The sequence below is a fragment of the Oreochromis aureus genome, linkage group 6, assembly GCF_013358895.1.
Source record: "Oreochromis aureus strain Israel breed Guangdong linkage group 6, ZZ_aureus, whole genome shotgun sequence".
Taxonomy (NCBI): domain Eukaryota; kingdom Metazoa; phylum Chordata; class Actinopteri; order Cichliformes; family Cichlidae; genus Oreochromis; species Oreochromis aureus.
Genome location: NC_052947.1, coordinates 2,949,373 through 2,974,058, shown reverse-complemented (window position 1 = coordinate 2,974,058; position 24,686 = coordinate 2,949,373). Strand labels below are relative to the sequence as shown.

General features: G+C 43.7%; 1 protein-coding gene across 1 annotated transcript; it reads right to left on the bottom strand.

The window, feature by feature from the left end:
* Nucleotides 1-13,211: 13,211 nt before the first annotated feature.
* LOC116316284 (H/ACA ribonucleoprotein complex non-core subunit NAF1) lies at nucleotides 13,212-21,856 on the bottom strand. The gene is made up of 9 exons (XM_031734828.2): nucleotides 21,735-21,856; nucleotides 19,821-20,059; nucleotides 19,616-19,748; nucleotides 18,261-18,354; nucleotides 18,063-18,145; nucleotides 15,707-15,867; nucleotides 14,894-14,945; nucleotides 13,811-13,895; nucleotides 13,212-13,615 (listed from the first exon to the last, which is right to left on the bottom strand). The coding sequence occupies exons 2-9, from the start codon at nucleotides 20,057-20,059 to the stop codon at nucleotides 13,275-13,277; spliced, it is 1,188 nt and encodes a 395-aa protein (XP_031590688.1). The 5' UTR covers nucleotides 21,735-21,856; the 3' UTR covers nucleotides 13,212-13,274.
* Nucleotides 21,857-24,686: the final 2,830 nt, after the last annotated feature.

The following is a 24,686-nucleotide window of genomic DNA, read 5'->3' as shown; positions in this document are numbered from 1 at the left end:
TGTTGTAGATACACTCAGCCAGCAGCACAGGCCCTGGTGTGTTGTAGATCGCCTTAGCCACCAGCACAGGGCCTGGTGTGTTGTAGATAGCTTCAACCAGCAGCACAGGCCTTGGCCCTGGTGTGTTGTGGATGGCGTCAGCCAACAGCACAGGCCCTGGTATGTTTAGTTGTAGATTGCCTCAGCCAGCAGCACAGGCCCTGGTCTGTTTTAGATGGTCTTAGCCAGCAGCAAAGGCTCTGGCGTGTCGTAGATAGCCTAAACCAGAAGCAAAGGCCCCTTTAGTTGTAGATTGCCTCAGCCAGCAGTACAAGCCCTGGTGTGTTGTAGATAACTTCAGCCAGCAGCACAAACCCTGGCGTGTTGTGGATGGCATCAGGCAGCAGCACAGGCCCTGGTATGTTGTAGATAGCCTTAGCCAGCAGCACAGGCCCTGGTGTGTTGTAGATGGCCTCAGCCAGCAGAACAAGCCCTGGTGTGTTGTAGATAGCCTCACGCAGCAGCACATGCCCTCTTTAGTTGTAGATCGCCTCAGCCAGCAGTAACGGCCCTGGTGTACTTAGATAGCCTAAGCCAGCAGCATAGGTACTGGTGTGTTGTAGATGGCCTCAGCCACCAGCACAGGGCCTGGTGTGTTGTAGATAGCCTCACCCAGAGGCACATGCCCTCTTGAGTTGTAGATAGCCTCAGCCAGCAGCATAGGCACTGGTGTGTTGTAGATGGCCTCAGCCAGCAGCACAGGCCCTGGTGTGTTTGTTGATGGCCTCAGCCAGCAGCACAGGCCCCGGTGTGTTTGTTGATGGCCTCAGCCAGCAGCACAGGCCCTGGTGTGCTTAGATAGCCTAAGTCAGCAGCAAAGGCCCTCGTGTGTTGTAGGTGGCCTCCGCCACCAGCACAGGCTCTGGTATGTTGTAGATAGCCTCAGCCAGCAGCACAGGCCCTCTTGAGTTGTAGATTGTCTCAGCCCGCAGCACAAGCCCTTTTGTGTTGTAGATAGTGTCAGCCAGCAGCACATGCCCTGGTATGTGTTAGATAGCCTCAGCCAGTAGCACAGTCCCTGGGGAGTTGTAGATAGCCTTAGCCAGCAGTACAGGCCCTGGGGAGTTGTAGATAGCCTTAGCCACCAGCACAGGGCGTGGTGTGTTGTTTTAGGGGGCGTAGAAACTGGGGGTTCGATCCGTAACGATCATAAATACCGCTCGCTGCTGGGGCAGCGGGCCAAATAATAGGAGAGTCTGGATGAACATTCCTAAGGAAACACGATCTCATAAGTCCAGGCTTTGCACAATCCAGCAGGGAAGGGGGAAACAGATTCTCCTCCAAACAGGCAATCTGAGCACAGGTAACCAGAAATGCTTGACGTCGCATACCCGCTAATCCTCGTCTGAAGAGGAGTCTAAATTTCACCTGGACACCTGCTCTTTTACCTCTCCTCCTCCGAGATTTGAGTGGACCCAAAAGGGTGCTTTTGGCGACATCTGTCATAAATCCAGACACCGGCGGCGGAGGAGGGAAGAAGCCATTGTATGAAGGAGCAATATCCAGGCCCACCATAGAGGAGCGAATAGAAAGTAGTGTCAGACGATCATAGACTAGTGCAGGCAGTACATCAGAGACAAAGAAGGAGAGCAGGACAGTCAGAAACAGCAGCATAACAGAGCGAGGGAAATTGCAACCAGCAGCGGCAAGGCCGAACACAGGCGCCATCATACCGGAAATAAGTGTGCCTCAGCCAGCAGCACAGGCCCTGGTGTGTTGTAGATAGCATTAGCCACAAGCAGAGGGCCTGGTGTGTTGTAGATAGCCTCAGCCAGCAGCACATTCCCTCTTCAGTTGTAGATAGCCTTAGCCAGCAGTAACGGCCCTGGTATGTTGTAGATGGCCTGAGCCAGCAGCAGAGGCCCTGGTGTGTTGTAGATAGCCTCAGCCAGCAGCACAGGCCCTGGTGTGTTGTAGATAGCCTCAGCCAGCAGCACAGGCCGTGGTGTGTTGTAGATAGCGTAAGCCAGCAGCACAGGCCCTGGTGTGTTGTAGATTGCCTCAGCCAGCAGCACAGGCCCTGGTGTGTTGTAGATGTCCTCAGGGACCAGCACAGTCCCTGGTATGTTGTAGATTGCCTCAGCCAGCAGCACAGGCCCTGGTGTGTTGTAGATGGCTTCAGCCAGCAGCACATGCCCTCTTGAGTTGTAGATGGCCTCAGCCAGCAGCACAGGGCCTGGTGTGTTGTAGATTGCCTCAGCCAGCAGCACAGGCCCTGGTGAGTTGTAGATGGCTTCAGCCAGCAGCACATGCCCTCTTGAGTTGAAGATTGCCTCAGCCAGCAGCACAGGCCCTGGTGTGTTGTAGATAACTTCAGCCAGCAGCACATGCCCTCTTCAGTTGTAGATACCTCAGCCAGCAGTAACGGCCCTGGTGTGTTGTAGATAACTTCAGCCAGCAGCACAGGCCCTGGTGTGTTGTAGATAGCCTCAGCCAGCAGCACAGGCCCTGGTATGTTGTAGCAGCCTCAGCCAGCAGCACAGGGCCTGGTGTGTTGTAGATAGCCTCAGCCAGCAGCACATGCCCTTTTGAGTTGTAGATAGCCTCAGCCAGCAGCACAGGCCCTCTTTTCGCGTAGATGATCTTAGCCACCAGAACAGGCACTGGTGTGTTGTAGAAAGCCTAAACCAGCAGCAGAGGCCCTGGTGTCTTGTAGATAGCTTCAGCCAGCAGCACAGGCTTTGGTGTGTTGTGGATGGCATCAGCCAGCAGCACAGGCCCTGGTATGTTGTAGATGGCCTCAGCCAGCAGCACCGGCCCGTTGAGTTGTAGATTGCCTCAGCCAGCAGCAGAGGCCCTCTTCAGTTTTAGATTGCCTCAGCCAGCAGCACAGGCCCTGGTGTGTTGTGGATGGCATCAGCCAACAGCACAGGCCCTGGTATGTTGTAGATGGCCTCAGCCAGCAGCACCGGCCCGTTGAGTTGTAGATTGCCTCAGCCAGCAGCACAGGGACTGGTGTGTTGTAGATGGCCTCAGCCAGCAGCACAGGCCCTGATGTGTTGTAGATGGCCTCAGCCAGCAGCACAGGCCCTGGTGTGTTGTAGATAGCCTTAGCCAGCAGCACAGGCCCTGTTGAGTTGTAGATTGCCTCAGCCAGCAGCAAAGGCCCTGATGTGTTGTAGATGGCCTCAGCCAGCAGCACAGGCCCTGGTGTGTTGTAGATAGCCTTAGCCAGCAGCACAGGCCCTGTTGAGTTGTATATAGCCTCACACAGCAGCACATGCCCTCTTCAGTTGTAGATAGCCTCAGCCAGCAGCACAGGCCCTGGTGTGTTGTGGATGGCATCAGCCAACAGCACAAGCCCTGGTGTGTTGTAGATAACTTCAGCCAGCAGCACATGCCCTCTTCAGTTGTAGATACCTCAGCCAGCAGTAACGGCCCTGGTGTGTTGTAGATAACTTCAGCCAGCAGCACAGGCCCTGGTGTGTTGTAGATAGCCTCAGCCAGCAGCACAGGCCCTGGTATGTTGTAGCAGCCTCAGCCAGCAGCACAGGGCCTGGTGTGTTGTAGATAGCCTCAGCCAGCAGCACATGCCCTTTTGAGTTGTAGATAGCCTCAGCCAGCAGCACAGGCCCTCTTTTCGCGTAGATGATCTTAGCCACCAGAACAGGCACTGGTGTGTTGTAGAAAGCCTAAACCAGCAGCAGAGGCCCTGGTGTCTTGTAGATAGCTTCAGCCAGCAGCACAGGCTTTGGTGTGTTGTGGATGGCATCAGCCAGCAGCACAGGCCCTGGTATGTTGTAGATGGCCTCAGCCAGCAGCACCGGCCCGTTGAGTTGTAGATTGCCTCAGCCAGCAGCAGAGGCCCTCTTCAGTTTTAGATTGCCTCAGCCAGCAGCACAGGCCCTGGTGTGCTTAGATAGCCTAAGCCAGCAGCAAAGGCCCTCGTGTGTTGTAGGTGGCCTCCGCCACCAGCACAGGCTCTGGTATGTTGTAGATAGCCTCAGCCAGCAGCACAGGCCCTGGTGTGTTGTGGATGGCATCAGCCAACAGCACAGGCCCTGGTATGTTGTAGATGGCCTCAGCCAGCAGCACCGGCCCGTTGAGTTGTAGATTGCCTCAGCCAGCAGCACAGGGACTGGTGTGTTGTAGATGGCCTCAGCCAGCAGCACAGGCCCTGATGTGTTGTAGATGGCCTCAGCCAGCAGCACAGGCCCTGGTGTGTTGTAGATAGCCTTAGCCAGCAGCACAGGCCCTGTTGAGTTGTAGATTGCCTCAGCCAGCAGCAAAGGCCCTGATGTGTTGTAGATGGCCTCAGCCAGCAGCACAGGCCCTGGTGTGTTGTAGATAGCCTTAGCCAGCAGCACAGGCCCTGTTGAGTTGTAGATTGCCTCAGCCAGCAGCAAAGGCCCTGATGTGTTGTAGATGGCCTCAGCCAGCAGCACAGGCCCTGGTGTGTTGTAGATAGCCTTAGCCAGCAGCACAGGCCCTGTTGAGTTGTATATAGCCTCACACAGCAGCACATGCCCTCTTCAGTTGTAGATAGCCTCAGCCAGCAGCACAGGCCCTGGTGTGTTGTGGATGGCATCAGCCAACAGCACAAGCCCTGGTGTGTTGTAGATAGCCTCAGACAGCAGCACAGGCCCTGGTATGTTGTAGGTGTCCTCAGACAGCAGCACAGGCCCTCTTGTCGCGTAGATGGAATCAACCAGCAGCACAGGCCCTGATGTGTTGTATATGGCCTCAGCCAGCAGCAGAGGCCCTGGAGTGTTGTAGATAGCTTCAGCCAGCAGCACAGGCCCCCTTTTGTGTTGTAGATAGCCTAGTGTTGTAGAGGAGGCCTGACGTCGTAAGTGATGTGCCAACAAGCGACTAGCCTTGTAACCATATTCATAATATGAGCCACGACTGCGTAGTAATAAGTGCTCAGCCTCATTGGTTGACATAAGATCAAATTCTGCTTTTAAATCAAGGCGCTGCTTCAGTAATTCTGGAGAATGGTTCAGTGTATAACTTTGATCAAGTGTCAATGGAAAATTGTACTTAGTAGTCAGTATAAGCTTTTAATGATATAAGTTTGCATATGATAGAATACTGTATGTTGACCTTTTGATGACTTAGACTGTTGTCCACTACAAGACTGTTTTATAAATTCTTTCTCACAGCGATAATAGCTGAACAAGCAGGAAGAGGAGAGCTGGACACTTTTATCTGCGCTCTCTAACAAGAAGAAGGGCTGCGTCCTTCTGAATCTCACAACACACACACATACACCTGAACCACTCTTATCTTCACTCCCTACGCACTAACATTCCGGAACGGAATGTTCCAGTAAGATAGCCACATACTGTTGTATAGTCATTTTTCTGAGAAGAGCGAAAATACGCCGCCCTGTTGTGTGGGCGCCAGTGACTATAAATGCACGAATAAAGAAGTACACTGTGTGACTGTCACTTGAGACTTCACCCATGTACATGTGATTCATTACGCTGTCTCATTGTGTTTCTGTTTATATTTGCAGTTTGCCATTTGGGATTTTTCCCTTAACATCAAGGTTACCAATTGTAGCTATAAGTTCTTTTAGCCTGGCATTAATCTTTTTATTAGCGTGAACAGAGTAAGAAATAATTTGACCTCTCAGGTAGCATTTAAGAGTCTCCCATAGCAGAGAATATGAAACGGAATCGTTTTGATTGAAGGACAAGAACTCCTCGATAGAGCTTGAAATAAATTCACAACATTCTTTATCTGCCAGAAGGAGAGAGTTAAATCTCCAGAGTGGAGGGCTACGTTTATAGGTAGAAAGTTGAATATACAATAGCAGAGGTGAATGATCAGATATTACAATAGCAGAATAGTCGGAAGAATTAACACACGAATTAAGAGTTCTTTCGATGAAAAAGTATTCAATCCTGGAATAAGAATGGTGGACCGGGGAGAAAAACGAAAATTTTTTGACTGAAGGGTTGCGAAATCTCCATGGATCAACAAGATCATTCTGTTTCATAAAATCTGAGGATGTTTTAGACATAGATGATGGAGTCAAATTACGAGGACTAGATTGATCCAAGATTGGATCAAAAACACAATTCAGATCTCCACCAAGGATAAGCAAATGAATATTCAGAAAGGGGATGTTACTCAGCAATCTATTAGCGAATTCAGCATCATCAAAATTCGGGGCATATACATTTACCAACAAATCCTTATTCTGCATTAGGGTACCAGCAACAATGATGTATCTACCATTCCTATCAGCAATAACATTGGTCGAAGAGAATTGAACTTTCTTATTAATGAGAATGGCCACTCCTCTAGCTTTCGAATTAAAATTTGAGTGAAAGACCTGACCCACCCAAGGGCAATATAACCTATAATGATCCTTAATGGGAAGATGAGTCTTCTGTAAAAATGCTATGTCAGAATTTAGACGTTTCAAGTGAGTGAAAACCTTAGATCTCTTAACAGGTTTACCCATACCTGTGATATTCCAACTAATGAATCTAAGAGGCATGCCTGACCCCCCCCCCCCAACCCTGAACACAAATACACCCCAAGTCTCCACAGAACAGAACAAAGGAGACAGCAGTGTACCCGAAAAAAGCAAAAATGGTTCACCAAAGTGACAGGTCTAATTGGAGCCCGAATAAAAATAAAAGCGAGAGAGGAAAAAAAACCCCTTCTCTACTGTATAACAGTGTGTGCGTAACAATAAACATGTTTTTTTGTTTGTTTGTTTTTTTTTAAAAGGAAAAAAACAAGCAAAAAAAACCAACCAAACAAAAAAGACCTCACAGTACAAAATGGTTTCCTCATATGGTGAAGTTTCCAACAAAACACCAAAAGTGCATAAAAATTATTTTTTTTTTAAAAAAGACAAAAACAACCAAAACCCCCCAAAAAACAACCCAGTCCTGTGCAAATCAATGCAGCAAGCTTGGAGAAGATTGTGCTGGACTGATCCGAAGTTCAAGAGTATGTTATATGATTCAATTTCATTATAAAACAATGAAAATAAAAGGAACCAGCACACCAACAGTACAATAACTATCACAACGCCCTAAGAAAACAATGCACAGGTGGCGTTAAACCTAGCGAGTGTGAACCCTTAGTAGCATTACAGCTTCAAACTGAGGGGCTATCGAGGCTCACCCAGAGATCAAAGTTTTGAGATTATCACTGGCTTCCTCTGCTGAAACAAAGTCCTTCTCAACACCCTTATATGTGATGCGGAGTCACGCTGGATGAAGTAGGCCATATCGAACACCTTCAATGCCACGGAGTTGCTGCCTGACCGTGTTGAATGCAGCACGAGCCCGTGCCACCCTGGCGGTGTAGTCGGGGAAGACTGAGATGGTCCGGTCTCCAACTTTAATCTGTTGGCGTTCTCTAGCACGTCGTAAAATGTCAACACAGTGAGTGTGGTAATGAAACCTGCATACAATGGTTCGTGGACGGTCGCCAGGCTTAGGTGCGGGTTGGAGGGTCCTGTGGGAACGATCCAAAAGCGGCTCCTTCCCCAGATCAAATGCTTCTTTTAGCAAGATGGCTACGGCAGTAGTGGTGCACGTGTCAGGGCCCTCCGGTACTCCCACTATCCTAACATTGTTGCGCCGCGTCCTGGACTCCAAGTCTTCACACTTATTTTCCAGCTTGGCTACATGAGCAATGAGAAGGGATATTTTACTGTTATTTTATCATTACATCAGAATCATATAATAAGCATTGCATTAAAGCATTTATTGAAGCTACTGACATTACATTAACGTTTGTATTACAGTGATTGTTATAACCTCATGTTAATCTATTTACAGGTGTTGGTATAATCATATAATCTTTCATTACAGGTGTAACCATGATCATCTTTATACATATTGCCACTTGGTGCTTATTATGGAGTTGTGCTCATGTCAGTAAGGGTTAAAAGCTACAGTCAGCGGGATGTCTGGCTGATCTATTGAGGGAAGTGACGTAGAGCGTAGAAGGCCGCACATGCTTACAAAACACTTACATCATGTTATTTTATGATCCTTTATTTAGATATATCTTTTGTTAACCTTTAAGTAGTGTGTATTGGCAATAATTACTCATTAGTTCATTTATGTATCACCATCATTATTAAGTGTTACTTCATTAGAGAATTTCTTTAGGCTGTTGGCCTTATGTTACAACTTGTATTACAGGTATTGTCATGATTCCATATTAACATTTTCTATTACAGGTGCAGTGATAATTCTTTTGTATATACATGCATTGTATTTTTGTGCTTGCCAATGAGGGGGGCTCGGTCAACTAGTGGAGGGTCGGAAGCTTTGTTCGGTGCAAGGACTGAACAATCTATTGTGTTAAGGATCTTGAGCTATAGAAAGAACACGCTTACAAAACACATATATCATGTTATTCATCATTATCCTTTATTCATTTATATTCTTTTTATTAAGCTTTGAGTAGTGGCATTTGATTAGAACATTTATTCAACATATTACATGTATGGTTTCAGTTAGGTTATTGCACACATGCAGAGTTGGCCTCTGTCCTTATAGACAGAGTGAATGCTGAGGTCGAGGCACACACGCACACATACAAGCAGCAGTTAAACTCATGTAGAGGGGGGAGTTCAAACATTTAAATAATAGTTTGCAAGGCCTTGTAGCTGTTTGATTATGCTTGCAGGAGAGACTGTTTGTTCCAGGGGATAAGCAGAGTTAGAAGATTACTGGGAAGGATCTGGCCTCGGGAAGAAGAAGATGTTCTTTTAATGTGTTAAAAGTTGTCAACATTGATTGTATTGTACCTACTTTACGCATGAGGGGGCGTTCCAATACCCTGATTTTCATAAAAACTATTGTTGTGTGGTTTTCGGTGAGAGATCTGGTGCTGTCTGCGTACAGTGTCCCATCTCCCACACGTGTGTTCATTAAAATCATCGTTTGACTTGACCCGGCCGGACCAGTGTTGTTATTCTGGTTTTCCTCCTGTATCCATCCCCAATATTTTGAACCCATGACAGCTGTGAGGCCCTTGATAGTGTTTTTCATCTCAGCTATATCATCAGAGCAGACAGTAAGTGCATGCTCCATCTCCCTGACCATACCTTTTAGCTCGGACATGATAGAGTCATTGGCAGCTTTATCGATCGCCAGCAGGTCGAACTTAATGGTAGACAAAGCATCACCCAGAGTGTCTTGAAGTTTTTTTTTAAAGATGTCGGCGATATCTTTCCTCAGCGGGGCTTTGCAGGAGACGACGGCTCACTCGAGGGTGTGGTCGCGGTTTGCAAACTAGGCCTCAGTTGTGTTTGAATAGTACTGTGAGTTTTAACATTTTTTGCTGCCATTTTACACAGGCCCAAGTAAAACTTCTCAACACAACAAACTACAGACTAAAACAGGACTGGAAATATGGCCAAAAATCGCGAATTAATAACAATTTAATCGAAATCGGCGGGAGCTCCCAGACTCACGTCCTACTCCATCAAAGCTCAACCGGAAGTCACGAATTTTAACTTTTATACACACTCACAATCTAAAGACACTGTAGCAGGATTCCCAGCTCTCAGCTCGGAATTGATCCGCCGAAGGAACTTGGGCCCACTCTCATACAGGCTGTAAACTGTGGCGAATTTAACTACTCGATTTCAATCGAGACGCGACCTCTTGCGCTTTCACATACACACACACAGCCCAGAAGCTCTGCTGCAGAGACTTCGCCTCACTCCCCTCCGCGGCCCATCTGTCCAGCGGAGTATCTGGGGGGGCCTATTCTCATACAAACTTCAACTGTGGCAGGGATCCCTGACTGGTTCTTTAGGATGTCCTCAGTTCCCAGGTTACCACCCTAGTGGTCCCATGGGTCTCGCCCTCGCGTCCGCGATCGAGTGGGGCAGCCAAGCCCAGAACAATTACTATTACTCTCTTACTTTTAGTCGCTATCCACAAAAGCCAATTAGTTTACTCGGCTTATTTACTTATTACACCCCAATCTAGTTGCTCTAACGCACTGGGACGGATCACACACCGCCACTTTGTCTACTGCAGCAAATTGACGAAATGGAAGACAAAACACTGCTCAGTAGACTATTTCACATTTTATTTCTTTCACAATAGAGATTGACAGACCACGTGACTTTCGTGCATTGCTTTGTGGGTACCCGTGGCAACAAAATCAAAACACTGCATCAAGCGCTAGCATTTCCAGCACCGGTAGTCATTAATTCTGCGGTTTTAATCCCTACTTGCATTTTATTTGCCCCCAAAACAGTTATGTACAAAACGAGGGAGAACACGGCAGGTCCGTACAAAGACAGACTTGACGAAAAGGCAAAAAAAAAGTACGAGGAAAAACTCAAAGGATTGAAAGGGTCAGACCCGTACGAGCATACAGAGTGGAGTAAGGACGTTAGCGAGCTGCCCAACTTTCATCACGCACATATTTATTATTATATGGTCCTAAGTGTGAGTGTATGCACTTCACGTTTATTAACTTCAGATCCCTGCAACAAGCCCAGGTCCAGTTTACTTTGGTGATTTGGACTATTCCATTTCACAGCTGTTTCTTTCCTTTATCTCCTGTACAGGCAAATGCATCTATTTGTCGTTTCAGGTTGTAGTATTACACAACATTTTCAGATCTAATAGAAATAACATGAGTGTTTTGTAATTCCTTCAACTTATTGTCTTTATTTATAACTGGCATGATTGTTTCATTCTATTATAGAATCTTACAAGAAAGAGGCAAAATTGTATTCCATCATGCTTTATTAGCTGCTTCGGTGAAAAACAAATCAACAATGCAAAAAAAAAAACATTGCAAAACAACATACTGGAAAACAGTTATTCATCACTTGATTGCTTCAATACAACCCTTGGGCACATATATGCAGGACGTTTCGTGGCTGTTTTGATGTCGCTCTCTCTCTTAACCAATCAAATCTGGCTGTGGTAGCAGCTTTAAACTCGGTCTGACCCAGGCTGATAGAGTTGCCCAGTCTGGATCACATTCCTGCATTTTGTAGGCTGGTTTTCCTACAAAACACAACAAACATTAGCCCGCAAAGCCACAGTGAACAAAGCAGCATAGCGCAATGAATTCAATCCAAATCAATATAAGACTTATTTGTAACCTACATCAACAATTATGTTATGATAAATTACGTAATAACTACAACAGAAGACGTACCTTTGTGGAAATGCTTGGAGCAGACTAACATGTGAGCTGGAGTGTTCTGGGACGTTATATTTGGTCTTCGAATGGCTGCAATCCAGGTCATCCGTCGGCTCTTTGTTACTTCGGAAACACGGCTTGAACAATTCCTCTTCTACGACGTAATCCGAAAAAACCGATCTCTTTACCCGTTAGGCTTCCCGTGGCTGTCATGCGACCGGCTATTGCAGTTAATAATACAACAGCTTCTTGCCATTCTTTGTTTCTTTTTATCGCTGTGTGACTGTTTTCATGTGAAAGCCTGCGTGCGCTAGTACCGCTTGCCACACTTTCCCAGAATCCTTTGCGGTTTTACCCCGGAACGACGTCACATTTTCAATCTCTATACTTCTAGAAGGGAGATGCGTCCTGCATGACACGTTGCTGTGGATCTCAAAATGGTGGTGTGCCCCTAACAGTTTTACTACAGAAGTTCTCTCATTCTAGTCTGAACAAGTGTCTCAGTAACTTTCCACTAGTGATGGTCCCCTCTTATCTACTTTTTCCCAGGCAAGCGTGAGCTTGAGTCTACAGCGTTCTACTCCCCAAGGACACATCGTTTAATGCCTTAATTTTTCAGGGCTGTGTCCACTTAATACTATACTATATGATTTTACAGCACTTATTAATAAAAAAGCATAGCATTGTTGAGGCACTGCAAATTATTTAATTCCAACAGTAGTGTGAGTCAAAGTGTAGGTACTGTTCTGTGTGGGGGGACTTCTGGTAAACTTCAGTATTGAGGCCTCCTGCCTCCTCAATGAGCACAGCACATTTCACCACAGGCAGACGGACAGGCCATGGAGTGAAGCGGACAGCATACGTGCTCGCTCTGCTCAATCCAACGTGCTTTAATGAACAAGGTTTATTAAGGGACAATGGCAACTTACAGGGTAGAACAACTTTGAATTTTTTTTATAAATGGGTGTAGTCCCTAAAGGTTATGATTACATCCTGTATCTACAACAAAAGCAGATAGTAGTGAGGTTTAAACTGTGTTTCAGTCTGTACGGTAAAGTGCATATAAAGATGACTTGCCAGCTCCCCAGAAATGAAAGCGTCTCGAAAACGGCCACTGCCACTTGCACTGGCTTATTCCAACTATACTGGCTTAGGTTTTTCCGCTAACTGACAAAATTGATCCAGGTGGTTTGATGGAACAGAATATATATAAGGAACAAAATCTAAAAACATATGCAATTTTTCCCGTAGCTTCATATAATGTGTGTACCAGGAATAGTGCACACATTCAGAGAATTTAAGTCATGTTAATGTCTTCTCACACATCCACTAAAGCTGGAGTATTGAATTAAATTTTCAGGTCTAGTTCGAGAAAATTTCTCCAAACAAAGGTTTGAAATACTATAAAGTTTTACACCCACTGTAGTTAAATGTAGTATGCGTGGAAGCACTATAACAGCAGTATCAGTGTCTTTATATAGTCAACAAAAGGCTGGAAAATAAAATGACCAAAGCACAACTCAACAGTATTTTTGAAATGTTTATTATTAATCATCACACTGAGCTGATCGCACTCTAATAATAAAATGTTCATTTTTCATTTCAAGTAAAATGAGGTTTGCATTAAAAATACAAGCTTTAAAAAAAAAGTCCTGAAATAAAGTGCTTAATCTGAGCAATTTCAGTGTACATACAGCTTTATGCAGCTCTTTGACACTAAAACGAGCTGCTGGGAGTCAGTTAAGTTCCAGTTTAGTCCACCATCTTTCTAACAACATGGAAAGACTAAAGAAAGTTGCTGATGATGAAAACACGCTATTTAACTGTTCCCAAGCTCTGATGGACACGTCTTGGTTCAGAACCTCGATACACCCATGTAGCGTTTCAGAGTACACCAGGTTGCTTTTTGGCCTTTGCTTGAAAATTAATGGCAGACTTTTTTTAGAATATAAAAATATCATTTTCATGTGACGTGATCTTTCATGATCTTACAGGATGGTGAACACAATGCATGTGGCTGTGTCACAAATAACCGACATACAAGTGGCAAAGTACACATCTTCATCACCTACAATAAGTATGTTTTATTTTACAATCAGAGACAAGACACTGCTGATAGTTTGTGCAAGTTGTCACTGAGGTGGAGGAGGAGGAGGGGGAGGAGGTGGGGGAAAGTCAGAAAAGGGGGCAGAGTTTGGCAGCCAGAAAGGAGGGGAGAACGCAGGATTGAAGAAAGATGGAGGAGGAGGGGGGTAGAGAGGGAAGTTAGAGGGTGGAAAATGGTGAGGAGGTGGAGGGTAAGGACAGGGAGTAGGGAGGAACATAGGGGGGAAATTTGTGTGTCCTGGTGGTGGCTCTGTGTGTCTGAATGATCTTGAGTACTGGTGGTGGAAAGAAGGCCTTGTATGTCTTGGTGGGAAGCCCCTCCCATCATGCTTATGTTGCTGCTGCGAAGGGTTCTGAGTAGGTTTGTCTGGAAAAGAGGGGGAGAACAAGAAAATGTGTTTAAAGATGGATGGTATCACCTTCTATTGGTAACACTTTAATCTTCAAAACCTGAAAAACTGCATATAAACTTGTGCTTCTACAGTATTCTAATTTCAGCTGATATCATTATCCATGCTATACATCACATAGAAGAACTGGAGATGTGTTTTTATGGGAGTACCTGTGTGGCTAGTGTCCTTCTTTTTGGCATTTTTCAGTTTTCTCTTTGCTTCCTGCTCTTTCTCATCATCACTATAGTCTAGAGCCTTAACAGGTGGAGAGAGAGGAAAAATATAGTAATTATAAAAATCTGTGACAGAAATCATAAAGAAGGAATCCTGAAGGAGGAGTCCTATTGGGATTGGTTAGGCTGTGGGACTTCGGAGGCAGCCGATGGGTATGGACAGACCAAGCGGAAAGCAGCTCGGGCACTGGCTGAACCAAAAACTCGAGTGCGGGAGCAACTCGGGAGGGGAAACGTGCTCTACATGCACAGTGTATAGCACAGGTGTCGAACTCCAGGCCTCGAGGGCCGGTGTCCTGCAGGTTTTAGATGTGTCCTTGATCCAACACAGCTGATTTAAATGGCTAAATTACCTCCTCAACATGTCTTGAAGTTCTCCAGAGGCCTGGTAACGAACCAATCATTTGATTCAGGTGTGTTGACCCAGGGTGAGATCTAAAACCTGCAGGACACCGGCCCTCGAGGCCTGGAGTTCGACACCCCTGGTGTATAGTGTGGGCAGAGCTGATTTCGACTGAGGATACTGTCAGCCGGTAAAAGGAATACTTTGAGGACTTCCTTAATCCCACTGACACGTCTTCCATAGAGGAAGCAACTCTGGAGATGCGGGGGACAACACCGGGGCAGTTAAACAACTCCTTGGTGGCAGGGCCCCTGGGGTGCATGAAGTTCCTGAAGGTTCTCGATGTTGTGGGGCTGTCTTGGTTGACACACCTCTACAATGCTGCGAGAAGATAAGGGGTGGTATTTCTGGACTAGCAGACCAGGGTGGTGGTTCCCATCTTTAAGAAGGGGGGCTGGAGGGTGAGCTCCAACTACAGAGGGATTGACCTCCTCAACAAAACTGTGGTATGCAGTGACGGAGTATAACAACCAAAGCCAAGAATAAAGTCATAAAACAAATTTTAAAAAGAAGTCCACGAAGAGTAGGGCAGCAAGTAGCACTAGTATCCACTCGGCAAACCCAAAATATCTGTGAATGTGACTCTGAATGAACAATGGACGTTGTTGGATACATACCTCTTCTGGCGGTTCTTGGTCATTTTTCCAGGATGCATCTGATCCCTTTAATCTGCACACAATTATTTTCATTTGAACATAACAAACAAACAAACACACAGACATGACCTTAGCCTAACAGCTTCCATTCACCGAATCAAAAGTAGCTTACATGCGGTCAACACAGAAAACTAAATATCTATATGCCCCTGTACACCACTGAAATGGATTGGAAGCAAAGGAATCCAAATATGACTGAATTGCAGATTTGGACCTTTGATTGAAAAAAAAAAAAAAAAAAGAAGGAAAAACTGCATCAGCTTGTCAGTTTTAATGCTTAATACTTGGATTCAGTCAATGAAAACATGAACGTCATTAAAGATGAGCTTCCAACAATCTATGGTCATCAGCTTCTCTGAAGTTCAATCACGATGACAGCAGGCTACACATCTCCTTTGTGATGGTGCCCGAGACAGCCAGCTCTGTGTTTCGGTGCGCTCTGATAAACTCAGTGCTTTGCCATACAACCAGAACTTCTCAGACCAGAGATGAGCTCATGAACATCAGAGCTACAACTCCTGATGACTTATTTCCATCATTCATCAACTCATCTGCTGATATTGTGACCATTTTGGTTCACAAAGTGAGACGCTGTAGGAGAGGAAAGTGAGCGACAGGCTCTCTTGTCAAACACAGAGGGAGCGTTCTTCTGGCAAAAACCATACCAGCCATTTCATGCTCTCCAGTGCATATTAGAGGATATGATTACGAACCAACAGAACCACATCAGTAGTGTACTGAGACCAATACTTCTTATGCTAATGGTGTACTTACAGTCTTAGCTGCTGTGTGAGGATGTATCCCGTGTACTCCTTGATGGCTGGTGCATAATAAAGGGTAGTACCCTCTTTCAGCCCTTTACTGATAATCTGGTCCACAGAATTAAAACGTAAAACATACAGCGGGTTGGACACCGGGCCAAATACCTCAAAGACCTGAAACAAAGAAACAGCACAACACTGTCATACCATTGTGTGTAAAGGCATTTACACACTGAACAAGTTGTAAAAGTAAAAACGACAAAAAATCCACATTTTCCGGATGCGAACTGGCCTTGTAACATACATTACCGGTCAAAAGTTTTCCAGTTACTTATTTCAATTCAAGTCGTCCAATGAACAGCTTGAAATGGTACGAAGGTAAGTGGTGAACTGCCACAGGTGTGTGTGTGTGTGTGTGTGTGGGGGGGATTTCAGAATTATACAAAGAGGCCTTTTTCAGGGAACGCAAAATCAATTAAATATTTTGTTGTTCTGCAGCAATGGAGGTTGATCAAGCTTCGAAACTGGTTCTACAGCTGTTCCAACTTTTCTGGATTACCTCCAACCCCCTCTGTCTGGATAAAAGCAGTGTTGGAACACACTGTGGTACCATACCCTCATGAGCATCAGTTGAACAGTATTGTACTGCAGAGAGTAGTGTGTTGCTACAAACACAGTGAGAAAAAGGCAATTAACAATGGAAGAGAGACAGACCATCATAACACTTAAAAATGTAGGTCTGTCCTACAGAGAGACTGCAAAGAAAGTCAAGCTGTCAGTGAGTACAGTTTCGACGAGTTGCAGCAAGAAAGCCACTGCGAAGGCATCAAAATAAGACAAAGAGGCTTGTCTGGGCCATGAAATACCACCATTGGACTACTGAAGACTGGAAGAAGGTATTATGGACTGATGAATAAAAATTTAAAATTTTCGGTTCATCACACAGGATCTTTGTACGCTGTCGAGTAGGTGAAAGGATGGTTCCACAGTGTGTGGCATCAACTGTCAAACATGCAGGAGGAAGTGTGATGGTCTGGGGCTGTTTTGCTGGATCCAGGGTCGGTGACTTGTACAGAGTGAGAGGCACCCTGAACCAAAACAGCTACCACAGCATTCTGCAGCTCCATGCAGTACCCTCTGGTATGTGTCTAGTTGGTCAGGGGTTTATCCTACAGCAAGATAATGACCCAAAACATAAATCCAAGCTATGCCAGAACTAACTCAGGAAAAAAGAATAAGATGGTGAGCTTGACTTAAACACCATCGAGCTGGTTTGGGATGAACTGGACGGAAGAGTGAACGCAACACAACCTACAAGGTCCACATTTATGGGAACTTCTGTAACATGGGAAGAACTTTCTGAAGAATATTTGATTTCTGTTGTAGAAAAAAATGCCACAGGTATGTTCAGCTGTTCTAAAGGGGGCTACTTTGATGAATCAAAAGTTTAGAATACATTTTGGTCTATAAACTGATTCCATGGTCATCTATTTAAAAAAAATTTTTTTTTTTTAAAAATTGGGGTGTTCTAAAACTTTTGACCTGTAATGTATCAACTCCTCCACTTGGGGCAATAGGCATTCCACCCTTTTCTGGCTGAGAACCATGGTCTCAAACTTGAAGGTGCTAATTCCAATTCCCGTTGCTTCAAACTTGACCACAAACTGCTCCAATACAAGCTGGGTCACCACCTGATGAAGGTAACAGAACCACATCATCCGCAAAAAAAACAAAAAACAAACAAACAAAAAAAAAACACAACAACAAACATCTGTGTAAAAACAGAACTGAAATCATGGAATGATGAGCTGGTCCTGATTTCACAAAACCAAAAAAAGGAAGAAAGAGTCGTCTTGATGCATAGGAAGAAAGAGCTTCGGGCTTCAACCCATTTTCAAGCATGTATAATTTTACGGTTTGATCAAGGAGTTGAAGCTGTATCACGGCCGCTTTGTACATATTTTAGGATGTCAGTGAGGCAGTTTGAGCTCGTTAGCAGAGAAGGGACCATAGCTGAGAAGGCTGAGAGCCGTTCTGTGACAACAATCAAATGTTCCGTCATACTGAACACTTTGATTGCGTCACCACTGGACAAAGGTATGAGTGGTCATATGTGTTTATATGCACCTGAAATGCCATAAAAATTAAACCTGATCTAAACCTGATGTAAAAATAAATGCTGCAAATTCGTCATGTGTAATTATGTGTTTGGTGTGAACGGCTGCATCAAGAATAGTTGAGTCTGAAAAACATTTTTAAATGCACAAAATGTTTGCAAGCATTTTACTCGTCCAATGTGTAAAGGCCTTAAAACCACACAGGCAACTTATTGCATTCTACAAAAGAGAAGCTTCTGTTGGCACCCTTACCTTGGCCGCAGCCTCCCGATCAGACTTAAAGATAATGCTGCCATCATTAAGAGGAGGCGTGTCTTTCAGGGACTGGATAATAACTGCAGTGACAGAAACGGTGGTAAAAGACAAAGTTGAAAAACAAGCCAAAACTGTTCCTGCTCTTCCTCTGGAAGACACTAATGTAGCCTTAAAACAATCTGTGCCTATATTTACCAAGCTGCTGTATAACATTAGACACGGTGCCCAGTGGCTGCAATTCTGCTTCTTCTGGTAAGGTAATACATACTTCCTCCACTGCTGGAAGTTCCTGCACACAAACAACATGACATTTAGGCATAAGGTTGGACGGTGTTCAGAATTCAGGGGAAAAAAACAAACAAACAACAACAAAAAAAAAACAAACACATGGTGGCAAAGTGTGGACAATAAGACGCTAATAATGGTTCTTGTTGGTTGGAATGTAATAACTAAAAATGCTCAGTGTGGCGTTAATGCTGTTGGTATTTTTACTTCACATCACATGACATCATTAAAGGAACAATCACAAATAAAATCTAGACATTTTATTACTGCCCCTGAGTAATTTTTATTCATTTAATTCTTATCAAGCATTTTTGCCAAAATGTTGGTATCAGACTTAGTAATGAGTTATCCTGTTGCTCCCTCTGAGATTTTCAATAACACAGGCCATCTCTGCTTGGGAGGTTAATGTAGCTCTAGTTCCCCATCATAAGTGTACTATGTGAGGCAAATGATGAAAGATTTACCACTTATTGTAATTACTAATCATAAGTGCAGGGATTTTATCCAAACAAGTAAAATCTTTTTAAGTGCTTTGTAAGTCTGGAACCCATGGGCACGACCCAATGCAGCGTTTTGTCCCTTGAGACTCTGCCATGCCTCGACCTGACCTATGTTCAGTTTCTGTCGTTTGAGGGTCTCTCTGGATTCAGTTTTGCATTTAATAACTGAAAAACATGCTCTGTCCTGCCACTGAAGAACAGACCTGAGCTGCTGTTGCGATGTGTTTTGGGTCATTATCCATTTGCACTGTGAAGTACAAATGAATGTACCCTTTTAGCTGTCTTTAATTCCTACTTTGTGGTGTTGAGGTACATTTTGAAACTTAAAGGTGAAGTCTTTTGTTTTATCTATCTGTTTAAATAACCCCCAGAAACAAATGTTATTTTCAACCATATAGTGCCTACTCATTCAAAAAAACACTGTTGAATGGTTAATTTGAATGAGTAGGCACTATACGGTATATTAGTATATAGCCTTAAAAAAAACATAATTATTATTATTATTATATTTTCTTCACATTGCCCAGCCCTAACTCAAACCATTAAAGTCCCTTCAATGTTAAAATTAATATTTGACTACAGTGGTCCCTCGCTATAATGCGGTTCACCTTTTGCAGTTTTTTTTGTGCAATTTTGCATGCTTTCTTTCCTTTCCTTTTTTTTTTTTTTTTTTTTTTAAACAGCGCTTTGTTTTCTGCATCCTGATTGATTGACAATGGTCTACAGCGAACCTCACCGTATTAACAAGAACACACACACACTGACCTCGAGCAGAATCTCATCCCGTGTTTTGATGGGTGCTGGTTGGCTGAAACCTTCGTCATCATCATCTTCCTCAACCGCAGGTGCAGAGGGAGAAGAGAGGGATGAAGATGATGAGGAAGAGGAAGAGCTGTCACTGAGGACAGGAAAAGAGTATTAGTGACACTTGTCTTTGTTTTACCACGCAAACAGCTGTGCGTCTTCATACCTGTCTGAGTCTTCAGAATCCTCGTCGCTCTTATGCGTGTCTAAAGACACGGTTGCTGCTATTGAGTGCATTTGTGCATCTGCCCTTTCTTCTTCTAAAGGTGTTTGTGTGTTTGACACCATTTCAGCATTGTCAGAGGTCACCAGGGCATCTTCTAGTCGAGCTGTTACTGTAATGTCCATATCCTCGTCTTTAAGAGCTACTGCCATTCCATTTCCCTCTGTTAGGTTCTCATCCATCTGTAACATTATATTGAAATGTGTTTCAAAATACGTTACTTTAAATTACATTTTATTTATACAGCCCCAAATTACAACAACTGTTGCCTCAAGACACTATGTTTGTTTGGGTACGGTAAAGATCACTATCTATTGGGGTGATATGATACTATGGGGTCTTTAAGATAAGACAGGGACTGATCATTTAAGACTATGTACACGAGGAGCAGGATTTTAAATTTGACTCTGGATTTAACAGGAAGTCAATGAGGAGGAGTCAGTACGGGGGAAATATGCTCTCTCTTTCTAGTCCGTGTCAGTACGCTGCAGCATTTTGGATCAGCTGAAGATTTTCCAGGAAGTTTTAAATACAACCTTATAATAATGATTTACATAATTGGGGGTTAGGATAATAATTGGCTACTGAAACTTTACGGACATAGAAATATTTTGTTAATAGCGTTACATCCTCACTGTGTATGACTACTGTGGCTCAACTGAAAGTTTGATTAACTTGTATAATTCACAATGATACCACTGAGTACAACAGTCAGCATGCCATTGCCTAACCCTAAGCCTGCAGAGATCCGTGTGTTCCTCCATGGATTGGTTCTTGATAGTTTCTCAAAAGCCTTTCACATCTGTCACATGTGCTCGGGGTAAAGAACAGGGTGCCACGAGTGGACCTGCAAATTCTTAGTTTTGTATTCTATGGCAAATGCCAACTGGGCTCCACAGTGCTAAACAGTGAGCACAGGACAGCACAGCACTTAAGGACGTCAGGCCCTGAGGCCACCCTCATGAGCCTGGTTTCTGACAGTCTGGTCAGAGACAGTGGCCTGCTGGAGGTCAAGGTCAATGTTGGATATGGGGTGGAGGGTAATGGCAAGAGAAGAAGCTACTGGGGGACTAGGGCAGGGGAGCATGTGGGTCCCCGGGGCCTGCTGGAGGTCATTTTGTAGAGCTCTGGTGGTGCTCATACTATTCGTCATTCCTCAAAGGAGCAGATATCAGTTAGGGACCTTCTACGGCGCTGTCTCGCTCTGTCACCTGGAGTTTCCTTCATGCTCTTGAGACGTTACCGGGGGACACAGCAAAGGCACATATTGATGTTCCATGATGGAGGACTTGGACTGTGCAACCTCTGCAGGTTCCAGGTATTGCCTCCTGCTACCAGTACTGATACTGACCCTAGCCAAATGCAAAACTAGTCAGACACACAGTGAAGTGACTGGTTTCCCCAGATAATTATAGAAAATATAATAATAACTAGCTGTAAAACTACGTCCACTGATATAGAACAGCCCTTTATTGCCATTGCACATGTACAGCGGCATTATGGAGGCCGAGGTGTGACGTGAACTCGGATCGGTGGATTCAAAGACAACAGTGCTAACCATGACACCAGCATTTGGTCAGTTTCATGAGTACAAAGTTGACCAACGGTCAAAGGTAACCTCCAGGCCGCACCAAGCCAAACCCGCGTTCACACACGTAAATAAGTGTATTGTTTACGTAAACACGTGTACTGTTTACATGCAGAAGCTAAACATAGCTAACGTGCTATTCGTTAGCCCCGTTAAACTCCCACAGAGGTACAACAGTCAAAAACCAGTATGAAGAACGGAAACGTCCCACACCAAATTCGATACAAAGATTATAAAAAGTGGACCGAGTACTTTAATGACATTACTACCTGATTACTTGTGGAGCTCCAGAACCACGTTGCAAAAAACCTCCAGGAGAACCACGGAAGCTAACTTCAGGGAAATGACACTGCGACAGCGACACTGTATCCGTTACGTACCTTCAGTTTAAAAGCATTGCGATGCCAGCGACGAACTGGAACACAATGAGAAGTCATACGGACCGTAAAATAGTGCAAACCTCTCAAAGGTAAATACTGAAAGCAGGGGTATTGAATAAGGCTTGTGGGGCTCTTCGCGATTCAGGTTTAGGGCATTGAAACGTTCCCCATTTTATCCCATTTGATAACCTAGCTTTGGGATAGCATTTTATGAAATGCTATTTTATTGTTCCATTACTGTAATTATAGTTCCCTTAAAAATGCAGGCATAAAAATGGATATGGTATGAATTACATCCTTATTTGTACTGTATAGTTAGGTTTAAATAAGTTGAGAACATGGTCTTAAGTATTCTTCTATTTTATTTTGAAGGAAGGTTAAAATGGCTACATCCGCTGGTTATGTTTGAAGTTGACCAGCTGCAGCCACATGTTCGTGTGTAACACGTGGGGTTGTATTTTGCTGGGGTGTGTGTGTGTGTGTGTGTGTGTGTGTATTAAACTACAATTTAAATTCTAAAGTAAAAAGTAGAAGTCAGGTTGGTTCTAAATGGTCTCACAGTATAAAAGCTTTAAAATCTAACATGCAGAAGCAAAAATACTCAGTGCAGAGTCATGTAAAAGACAGCCCATTGTTCCTTCAGTGGGCTGGTTTCAGTCATTATGCAAATGTCCTGTTTATAAGATCTGGGAAACCTGCAGTCAGCTGAGACCGAAGAAGTCACTTGGTTGAGTGACGAAACGTTTCTCCCAATGAAAACGTCCACATGAACAGAATCAACTTTTGGAGAGTCATGTAAATGATAAAACTGGCTCATAATTGTTGATATATTCATGTGTATATCACTTTAATGGATACTTGTTTTTGTTTTGAGAACCGTATCTCTTGTGTCTTTTGTCATCATGGTTATTGTTTAGTAAAATAAGGTTAGGAGATAATTCAGTTCTTTTTTGCAACTATTATTATGTTTTTAATACTAAAACATCAGCAAAACACTGAAAATATAAAACAATATCTCTTCATGAACACATAGTAAGCTGCACTAAGGAAGCTGGCACAGGGTGTAAGTACAGGTACAACCACTGGGTAGCACTACAACACTCTTTAATGTGACTGAGCTATGAAAACAAAATACATTACATTTAAGAGAGGCTTTAAGCCTCTTACCCAAATTAAATGCTTTAACTGATCTATGATATTTGGTTTTCAGATTTACGTTTTTTTTTTAAAAACCAAAAAAACATTGACTTGTTACAACTACAGGTACACTTTTCTGTCAAAATCTGAAATCATTCGACAAGGAGGGGAGCCAACATGACTCACTGATGAGGTGTAGAGTGTCAGTACAAGATACTTTACGATTAAGCAAATCTCGTGGTCCAAGAACTGTGTTAAAAGCTTTTGTTCTTTTCCAAAGCATTCCTTGGCAGCAGGGAAACTGAAACACTGCATAAAATAAGGAAATGTTGGCTGGACTCACTCCATCCTGCTCCTCCGGAGCCCCCTCTTGTAGAGGGGGTGTAATTTATGATTTACCATTTATATTAGTATTTTCTTGTCTTCTTTATTTCTTTATATTTTTCTAACATGCTTACTATGACTAAGAGAGCTCTGCACAGGAATTCGAATGTGCCTTGACTGCTGGTTTTATGCACAAATGGCAAATAAAGAACCTTGCACCTTCCTGAATGCCAAGTTTCAAATATCTCAAAAAAGGACTACTTTTGACTTTTGACTAGACACAAATTTCTAGTTGTACATTAATATATTTGAGCTGCTGTTGTTGGCTCTATGCATGACTCACCTCACCAGAATTGTGCGTGTGTCTGAATCCAAGTGGATGGGAAATGAAACATCAATATGTCTTATACGACCTCTGCGTCCTATGATATTTCCTATAATAACACTGCGTAAACAATTATTCCTCTTGTGTCACAGGACAATACAGTTGGCAGACATTATAACTGAAATAAAAATTCATTTTTGCAGTCAAAGAAAACCTTGAACACGCTATAGTTCCCCCTAAATAACAATTGCTCAGTCAATTCTACATCCACACTGCACAACAAAGCAGCAATGTACAAAAATAAAATGAATGCAGCCTATCAAGGCCATTTAGACATTGTTTTAGAGAAATAGGAATAGAACTCTTGTAGGTCATACTTTATTATAAGCAACACAGAGAAGCTTGTCACCTCAGTTAGTGCTTTTGTTTCTAGCATGTAATGTCGCTTTGGCTTAATTGGCTCACAGCAGAATAGTCATTCTTAGGACTCTTAATGCAGTTCTCAAATCAGTAACACATTTCCACACCCACATCAAACATTCTTAGTGTCTTCACACACACCTCTGCTGTTTCTACACATGCTTCACCACTAAAGATATTTTGTTACTGTGTTGATGCACTTCTCACTTGAATCTGACAACTCATCAAACAATTTGTACTTTTGTCAGGCACGGCTCTAGATCGCTCACTTTCTTGAATACTGTCCAGCATTGCATTGCAGTGGAACAAGTGTACCTAATAAAGTGGTTGCTGAATGTATGCAGCGTGTTGGTGCTATGTTCTCAGACTGTATGTATTTTCTTTGTCTTTTCCCGATTCGTGTAATTTCACTAGTATTTGGCTTTTCTCCATTTCAACAATTTTGTAAAGTTTCACAAAAATCCATCACATTTATTTTTTGTTTCTGAAAAATGATAACTCTACAGTAGGCCTACGTTTTTGTAAAATTCTTTCCAAAGTCAGTAAGGTTTTGAAAATAAAATAAACACGTTGATGACTAAGTCTTTAAAGGGTAGTGATAAGTTCAACACAGAATTGAAGTGATTGACTAATTA

What these genes read in the sequence shown, in the direction of transcription:
- LOC116316284 (XM_031734828.2), bottom strand. Translation starts at nt 20,059, where the DNA reads ATGGATGAGAACCTAACAGAGGGAAATGGAATGGCAGTAGCTCTTAAA. An exon ending in ACCAAGAACCGCCAGAAGAG is followed by an intron (nt 13,896 to 14,893) that starts GTATGTATCCAA and finishes CCACCTGTTAAG; the next exon opens with GCTCTAGACTATAGTGATGA. An exon ending in GAAGGACACTAGCCACACAG is followed by an intron (nt 13,616 to 13,810) that starts GTACTCCCATAA and finishes CCTCTTTTCCAG; the next exon opens with ACAAACCTACTCAGAACCCT.